At 43.1% G+C, this 9,400-nt stretch overlaps 1 protein-coding gene across 2 annotated transcripts in view; it reads left to right on the top strand.

The window, feature by feature from the left end:
- Positions 1–459: 459 nt before the first annotated feature.
- CXADR (CXADR Ig-like cell adhesion molecule) overlaps positions 460–9,400 on the top strand; it is a 55,758-nt gene continuing 46,817 nt past the window's right edge. For both annotated transcript variants that reach the window (XM_044919534.1, XM_021679291.2), the window contains exon 1: positions 460–555. In XM_044919534.1, the coding sequence (XP_044775469.1) occupies positions 513–555 (43 nt within the window). In that variant the 5' untranslated portion in view covers positions 460–512. The remainder of the gene's footprint in view (positions 556–9,400) is intronic.

Raw genomic sequence — 9,400 nt, 5'->3', positions numbered from 1 at the left:
CGGGGTGAGTGCCCGCGGGGCCAACCATATTTGCCGCCCTTCAGGATCCCGGGGCAGGCGGGCGAGTATTGTCCGGTGCCGCACCCTGAAGCAAGGGCGCGACCGCAGTTTCAGTTGTCTGGGGAGAGGGGCTGGCCCGACCCTAGTGCACAAACTCCGATTTAACTGAAGGCACTGAAGCAGGCACCCCGGCTCTTGCTTGGGGCGAAGTGCTGCCCGCTCACCCCAACGCGGAACGCAGCTGGCGCGGGAGCTTCCTACTCCCGAGGATCCCTAGGGCAGCCCGCGCTGGTTGCCATGGCAACCCCACGCTCCTGGCGGAGCCGGCGCGCGCCGCGGGGTTCAGTCACTACCGGAAGTGACGTGTTTCACCTGCCAGGCGAGGGTGGGGTGGGACGGGGGTGCGGAGGTGCCGCCGCCGCCAGCCAGTCGGGAGCGCGCAGGCACGGGTGGCTGAGACCCCGGGTGAGAGCCGCCTACCTTCAGTCACCGCCCACGGCCGGGCCGCCACCATGGCGCTTCTGCTGCGCTTCGTCTTCTTGTGCGGAGTCGCGGGTGAGTGGGGGGCAATTTGGTTCCTAGGGTTCCTATTGCCGGCACCGCCCTGGGGCGCTCGCTGCCTGCGGCCACCCGGGAACAATGAGGCGTGGGGGAGGGGACGGGTGCGATTTGGGGACGCTGCGGCAGTGGTGGCCGTGCGGGCGGTATTGCACTGGTGTGGTTTTGCGGAGCCAGGCATGCGAGCTGAGAAGGTGGAACGGCTCCGAAGGGAGCCATGCGGGGGCGTGAGATGTCGGGGGCGGGGGGGAGTTGACGGTAGTAGGGACCGAGCCCGGAGATGAGGGGCGGCAGTGGAGGGGCTCCCCGGGCGCGGGTGGGTGGGCGCGGCATGCCGGGTGCGCCTGGCGTCTTTCCCAGACCATTCTTTGCTGCGGGTGCGAGCTTTGCTTTATTTGCTCTTGCCCTTTCCCTTGTTAGGCGCCGTGTCGTGTCCTTCTGGGGTTACTAGATTTCAAAAGCCTTGGGCTGCGAGTTTCCAGGTGTTGAGCAGTCCAGGCGGGGAGGCTGAATTACAAACGCCATGATTAAATAGACACCGAGCTTTTCAGTGCCTCCGATCATCTAAGCTACCTCTAGGAAAGAAGCGCTGAACGAACAGTAGCTTGAGCATATTCTTGGTCTCATAGAAGAGGCGAGCCCAACCAAGCACGAGACGAACAGTAGCTTGAGCATTCTCGATCTCGTAGAAGAGGCGAGCCCAAGCACAGGCTGTTAACTAGAAGGTAGCTCGACGAAGCAGACGGTTGGAAATCCAAACTAGGTTCCTGCTGTATTTAGTCATGATTTCTGCAGCCTCGGAGCAAAGTGCAAAGAAGAAATTCGTAACCTCGGTTTGCGTTTATGATGAGTTAATTTATTTTGAAGATAAGAGGGGATGACTTGTACAGGGCAATTCCTAAAGGATTCGCTAAGTACATTTTTCGACTGCGCCTTTCTCGGGAGGGAAAAAAAGGCATTTAAAAAATGTGTGGACCATTAGAAGGCATGATCATTTGACGCTTTAAAAAACTGATCTGTTTTCAACCAGTGTTTTAACTGACTGATCTCGTTTGTCAAGGTAAGCACATGTCACGTTTAGAACCAAATGGTTAATTAAAAAAAAAAATCCATAGGTGCGACTCTCAGGAGGCACACTTTGTGCACCCTCCGGAAGGTTTTTTTTTTTTTTTTTTTAATGTTCGAAAAGATCGGGTGGCCCTTTTTGTTGGGATGGCTCTCTGCTTCCTGTTGAAATGTTAATTCCATTGTTGGATGCCACATCTGTGAGCATTACTCATGGGATCAGCATTCTATTAACAAGTCTAATCTTCGATGTATAGCACCACCTCCACCTTTTTGATACATATCCTTTAGACGTGGGTGAAATTTCCAAAGTAAGCCTTCCGGAAAAGATAAAGGGTCAATAACCAGTTTACACGGTATGTTCCCATCTTTGTTTTGTCAAGGACTGAACTGAAGTTGAAGTGGAAAACGCATGTTCTTTCTGGGAAAATTATTTTAGGCTACATCTAGAGCAGAAAAGTGGAATAACAAACCATGTAGAGGATTTGTTTTCCTCCGGGGATGTCCAGATAATTGTCTGGATTTCATTTCTTCTGGACACCTCACTTTGTTAGAAACAATCTCAACTGAAGATATTTTTGATAGAGTGATTCTCCTCATAAACTGTGTACTAGGATAGTGAACTTCTCATGAAAAGACTTTAGCTTAGCTTTAGCTTAACAAGACAACTATTTTTAGGTGCAGTTTTCCTGCTTAGGGAACAACTCAAAAAGCTATGTAATTGATGTATGGCTTTGAGTATTTCTTCAGATAACTCTTGCCATTTTAGGCATTCATTGCTATGAATTCGATTTGAGCGGTAACATGACTGGCTTCTACATTTGGCAAAACAAAGCGGAGGAGGCTTACATGTTAAAAAATTGCAGTGCTATTTTTTCTCTAGATCTGTTTCCATATGGATTGTAAAGAGTTTTGTTATATATTCTGGTTGCTAGTGGACGTCCTTTTGATGCATTTTATTACCTACCCAGTAGCAGGTCATACTACCAGTAATAATAGTAGCAGTAGTAGTAGAGCTGTAGAAGTAGTAGTAAAATAAAGCCTTGATCGAACAGTTATTAAATGCCAGGGCACTGTTAAGGGCTTTACATATACTCCTCTATCTAGCAACCCTGGAGGGTATGTATTATAATGATCCTTGTTGTACATGTGAGGAAACTGAGGCACAGAATAGTTATATAACTTAATTTGCCAAGGTCACAAATTTCCTCCTTAATCCTTGCTCTTACCACTATGCTGTTTTTGCCTCTAAAGCAGCCACTTTCCTCTTTGGTTACCTCTAATTGACCTCCTAAATTTCTATCCCTCTGTCCTTTCCGTGTGCCTCAGTGCTTTGTGTGTCAAGAATAGGGATCCTACCATCTCAGAGTCATTACGGAGCAAAGTGAAATGTTTTATCATTTTGCTTTCCTGGAGTCTTCCTTTGCGTAAAAAATATGAAGATTAATTGTGAACTTTATCCCCTCCATATACCTCTCTTAACTGTTTACATTTTGGCCATTATACCAACTACCTGAAAAAATGTTGCCCCTCCTCCGAGGCAAGCCACTTTACATTGGCTCCTTACCCTATTTGTTGTGGGGTGTCCATCAGTTACTCAGTTTATCTCATTGCACTCATAGGTCACAAGGCAGGGGCATTACTTGTGTTCTTGTTATAGTCCCAGTGTTAGCTTATGGTGTGTGGCAGATAGCAAATGTTCAGCAAATGTCATGTGACTGAAAGTTTGCAGCCTTTTATCGATAGGCCTGTGTATATGAAGTGGCTCTCATCAGTTCCAGCTCTCTCTCCCTTCTCATCAAATAAAGATGGTCCTTGTAGTGGTCATTCCAATAGCCTTGTCTCATTCAGTTGGTAGTCTAAAGAAGTGCTAAGCTCTTGCCTTATCTTTGATTTCATTGTTCTATTCCACTTCATTTGACAGAGGTTAACAATAACGGTGTGCCAAGTCCATTTATCTTTTCGGAGCTCCTTGATACCTACTTTGGTTCTTTCCCACCCTGCTAACCTGCTCTTTTCATCGACTTCATAGTAGGTCCCTTAAATCCCAGCCTTCCCCATGATTTAGCCCATAGTCCTCTTCTCCCCATCTTAAATGTGGGTGACCTCATCTATCCATTACTATAACCTCCAAATAGTTGCTAGTGACTTAAAAATAGTGCCAGCTCAGTCCACCTCTCCTCTGAATTCTGGGCCACTGTGTCCAACTGCCTAACATTCACATTCCACCTGCGTGCACTTGAATGTCTCAGATTCTGCAAGTCTGGAGCCAAACTCATCCATTAATTAATTAATTACATGATCCAATCATTCAAATATTTATTGGCTACTATGTTCTTTGCCTGTGCTAGGTGCCCTTACAGTAGTATAGAACTTCGCAAGGTGCAGAGTTTTGATAGGACATTCCCAGCAGATGGTACAGCTTTTGCAAAGGCTTGGAGATCTGAAGGGGTATGTGTCTTGGGAGGTGAGAAATTCAGTTCATTAAAGCATCTAACCAGCACTTCTTGAACTTTTGATGTGTATCTGAGTCGTTCTTATAAGAAAGTCCTGTGAGGCCTGAGATTCTGCTTTTTAACAAGTTCCTCATGATGTCACTGCTGACCACACTCTGGGTGGGTGAAGCTCTAAGGCTGTGCCAAGAGCTTAGTAGGAGACGAAAGTTGATTGACATTTGTCAAGTTATACCACCCTCCGTGGTGGCACTAAGAAGCTTGTGGAGGCATTCAAAAAGTGCACCTGGGTGGCTCAGTTGGTTAAGTGACTGCCTTCGGCTCAGGTCATGATCCTGGAGTCCCAGGATCGAATCCCGCATCGGGCTCCCTGCTCAGCAGTTGGGGTTCCTCAGTTTATGGCTTCAGTTAGCATTTATGTCTTGACAGCTTCCAATTTCTAGTGTCTCTCAGGCTTTTTCCCATCATTTGAAACCCCCACTTGACATCCCCTGCTTAGACTTTCCACAGGCACCTCCAGTTGAATCTGTCTACATAGCCACTGTTCCGTCTCCCATTAAGTGGCAGACATCTGGGTACCCTACCTTCCTATTCTCTCATCTGGTTACATCCAGTCAGTTTCTGAGTCACTTGTATCCCTCCAGCCACCAGAGTCCAGGCTATGCCAGCATCTATTAAGATGGTTGAAATAGCTTCGTTGGTGTCCGATAAGTGAATTTTCCCCTACTCCGAGTACATTACATTACTGGAGTGTGTTCTAACGTTTATCAAGTGGGCCTTTATTATAATTGTTTTTCCTCAACGGACTGTACATTTCATGATGTCAGGGATTATCTGTTTGTTCCTAATTCGTTCCCAGTGTGTGCACAGTGCCTGTTAATGAAATAAATGGGAAAGTGTTCCAGACAGGAATTGATGTATATCGACTTGAGAAAAAGACCTAGAGGGAAAGATCATTTGAAGGTCACAAATAGGTACATCATAACAACAACAAAAAAGAATAGGTACACCATGGAAGAGGTGAGCAGGGCTGGGCTCAATATCCTGCACAGGCCAGCTTGGTGTTTGTCAGCTTTGCTCTGCATTCAGTAATGGAGTGAATTTGTGTGAACACTCAGTCTCATTTTATTTTTTTTATTTTTTTAAGATTTTATTTATTTGCGAGAGAGAGAATGAGAGGGAGGAGGGTCAGAGGGAGAAGCAGACTCCCTGCTGAGCAAGGAGCCCGATGTGGGACTCGATCCTGGTACTCCAGGATCATGACCTGAGCCGAAGGCAGTCGCTTAACCAACTGAGCCACCCAAGCGCCCTCAGTCTCATTTTAATCTCCTGTTGCAGCCTGTTCTCCCAGTCCCCTTGTTTCCATCTTTCCTCTATTATATACAAATCATTCTCAAGTGTAATTAAATAAAGGCAAGAATTGATACTGGGAACTTTTAATTTGGTTCATTTGGTGGCCAGCAAGGCATGGATTTGGACTTTAAAATGATAAAGGAAACCAGACAAATTAAAAATTATCTGAGTAAAATGAACTTTTTTTTTAAAGAAAAATCTAATATTCTAGAATAATTGTTAGATTGGTATTGGAATTAGACTGGTTTCTGTAGAGTGTGGTGCTATGTATCAGTAAAAGCCAGCAACCTTTTCTGGTGCTGGTTCCCTACCTTATTTTCTACTCAACTTTTTGCGGGGGGGGGGGGGGGGGGGGCTGAAATGACAAATGGTGGAATGGGAGGGAGTTGGGAAAATATCACCCTGGCATGATGAAGTGATCTGTTGAGGAAGCTGGTTCCGAGTTCATAGTTTGGTTTGGTGATCTCTTGGGGCCTTATCATTGGTATTGCTTTGTAGTTTGTTCACTGTATTGAATCCATTACTGTCTCTGTGTAAAAATGCAAAGGAAGCTGAAAATGTTTCTATATTCAGTGGTGAAATGGTGACTTAAAGAGACAGTTTCTCTTTTTTGCTTTCCCACAGGCCTTTTCTGTCACCTTTCTTCCCTCACCTCATTGACTCACTCTTCCAGGTTTCTAATAAAGAGTTAGCCAATTAGAGTTTAAGCATTACAGGCTTTAACTTTACTCAGCAGTATTTGCAATTTATTTTATTAAGTAAATTTTAAGATTTTATTTATTTATTTGAGAGAGAAAAGAAGGAGCAGAGGGAACACAAGCAGGGGGAGTGGGAGAGGGAGAAGCAGGCCTCCTGCCGAGCAGGGAGCCCGATGTGGGAATCGATCCCAGGACCCTGGGATCATGACCTGAGCCGAAGGCAGACGCTTAACAACTGAGCCACCCGGGCGCTTCTGCAATTTATTTTAATTAGCAGTGTGCTCTAGAAGAGAAAGACTATGGCCTGTCCTGTTAACAAAGGGAAGGTAGGCTAAGGGAGGGAGATAATAACAGTCTATTTTTAGGGTAGGTGTGAGATCAATGGCATGGTTTAGTTTGTCTTTTGATAGTTGGTGAGAAAAAGGATTTACAGTCAAATTAACCAGTATGTGGTTAACTGAGACAATGCAAATTTCCTTTGAAACTATTAAATCACCGTTATTATTTCAAAGGTATTTACAAGTTGGAATGGGAATGACTTTGATTTCATTTACTTCCAAGAAATAAAAATGTATTTAGATTTCAAGTAACTGTGTGGTTACTTTTTCACCATCCCATAGTGTAAATGTATGTTCTGAGTTTTATAGGTTTCTCCAGAGGAGGGGTAGTTTGGCTGCACAGATCCCATGCTCTCAAGGAATCTCAGGACATAATCAGATACAGTGAACCAAATTCAGCCACATCTCTGTTGAATTGTTAGAGTGACTGTAGCTAACCCTTTCAGTCTCACTTGGATTCCCCAGTGAAGAGAGCTTTGAACTTTTGAATACCAGCAATTCCCATGGGGGTTTTCCCTAATGGGCCAGACAAAACCTTTTGAGTGTGTTGTGCCCTGGGTTGTTGTACAGTAAGAATTGAGAAGAACCTCTAACTACTTGGTTGTACAATGTGAAATCTGATACTTTTAGAATGAACTGGTAACTCTGGGCTAGAAAAGTGATTGTACCTTTTTTTTCCCCTGTAAACATACACATATATGTTGTTTCAAAAAACACAAGAACATTATACAAATTTTAAATTTATATTTTGCAATAAAAGGTATCAGTATATGCATTATTTATATAACTTCATCAGGGATGGAATTTGAATCAGTGCTATAAACATGTTGCAGTCACTAAATCTAGATCATCACAGTGAACCAAAATGCATAGTTGTTACGATGTAACTTACATCCAGAGAGAGAGAGGTGTGGGGTAGGGACAAGCTGACTCCCCTGCTGGGATCATGACCCGAGCTGAAACCAACAGTCAGATGCTTAACCGATTGAGCCACCCAGGTGTCCCGATATAACTTATTTTTTTTATTTTTTTATTTTTTTTTAAAGATTTTATTTATTTATTTGAGACAGAGAGAATGAGAGAGAGAGCACATGAGAGGGGGGAGGGTCAGAGGGAGACGCAGGCTCCCTGCCGAGCAGGGAGCCCGATGCGGGACTCGATCCAGGGACTCCAGGATCATGACCCGAGCCGAAAGCAGTCGCTTAACCAGCTGGGCCACCCAGGCGCCCTAACTTATTTTTTAAGACAATTTTATAAGTGCCTCATTTGAATCTGCTCTCCTGACAACCTCCCAGTAGGAACAACATTTTGTATTATTCTCATTTATAGGAATTAAGTCCAATAGATTGTGACATTGGTCTAAACAGTGCTGTCCAGTAGAAATGAAATGGAAGTCACATATGTAATTTAGTTTTCTGGTAGCCACATTTAAAAGTAAAAAGAAATAAAGGTGAAATTAATTTGAATATATATATTTTGTTCTTTTTTTTCTGGCTTGCTTTAAGCATATCTGCAGATGTTATAGGGGTGGTGGGATTTAGATGGAATTGGAGCTCTTGGGCTCCTCAGCCCCAGCAGGTTGTGCCTTGTAGAAATACTTGAGTCTAGAGTTTGTGAGACATTACAGTTCTTCAAAAAGAATATATTTTGTTTAGCCCAGTATATACAAAATATCATTTCCATATGTGATCAAATTAAACATTAATAAGATTAAATTTTTCCCCCATACTAAGTCTGAAATCTCATACTACATCTCAAATCGCAGTAGCCATGTTTCAGGTGCTCAGTAGTCATATGTGGGTAGCAGCTACCCTGTTGGTCAGCCCAAGTCTAGAAATCAGAGCTTTAGTTCCAGTCACCTTCTAACATATCTAGTCTCCGAACATCCTACTAACTGAAAAATCATGGGTGTGATGTGCCCATGAGATAATTACAATTATTTGTATCACACCGTATTCCTGTTGGTAACAAGCTAAATAAAGTCTCTTGTTTCTTACTTAGTTTCTTGGAATTATCAGAACATTTGTTACTTATGCACAAAATTATATCAGCTGCCCTTATTCGATGCATTTACATTTTAGGTATGAGGGAGAAAAAAGAAATACATGCACAAAAAATCACATTTTTAACTTGCGTGTGAGGGAAATAAATGCATTTATGGGAACGTAGAAAATAAGGATAGACTGGCCCCTGATGATGGTTGCTAGGGAAATTTGAATTCACTTTGGGATATTAGAAAGGAATTACTGTGAGTTGAAGCAATCAAGTTAGACATGCTTACAGCAGGGGTGATTTTCTTATTATTACCTTCAGGATTTTCCATAAGGAGATAATATTTACTCATTTTGCTCTTATATCTATTTCTTTGCTTTCTAATTTTCTGTGATCTCATCTTTATAAGACACTTTACCTGAGTTTTGTGTATGTGTATTTGCTTTGTTTTTTGCCAAGTACTCAGTTACTTTTACTGTTTCATGTTAATTAAAGGAAGAGAGCCTGAGGTTTTTATGAGCAAGGAGGAAAAGGCAGGTTTTTAAAAATAGAGCAATACTCCTTTATTATTTCAAAGGTATTTTACAAGTTGGAATGGGAATGACTTTGATTTCATTTATTTCCAAGAAATAAAAATTTATTTAGATTTCAAGTAACTAAGTGTGGTTACTTTTTCACCATCCCATTATACTGTAAGATGATGAAATATTCACCATGGCAGTGGATCTGCTTTACCCATAATGCAAAATACGCTATTTGCATTTGTTTTGCCAGAGAATTCTGAAATTAGCATCTGTGTATTAAGGAACGTGAGGAAGGTAATATACTGCATGGATTGACAAAAGGCTGAGACTTAATTCTGATTGCATTTGAAATTACTGAGATGAGTATTTCTCTGTGTGTGTGTGTGTGTGTGTGTGTGTGTGTGTGTGTGTGTGTGTGT

The sequence above is a fragment of the Neomonachus schauinslandi genome, chromosome 1, assembly GCF_002201575.2.
Source record: "Neomonachus schauinslandi chromosome 1, ASM220157v2, whole genome shotgun sequence".
NCBI classification, from domain to species: Eukaryota; Metazoa; Chordata; class Mammalia; order Carnivora; family Phocidae; genus Neomonachus; species Neomonachus schauinslandi.
This window is presented reverse-complemented; position numbering and strand designations above follow the sequence as displayed.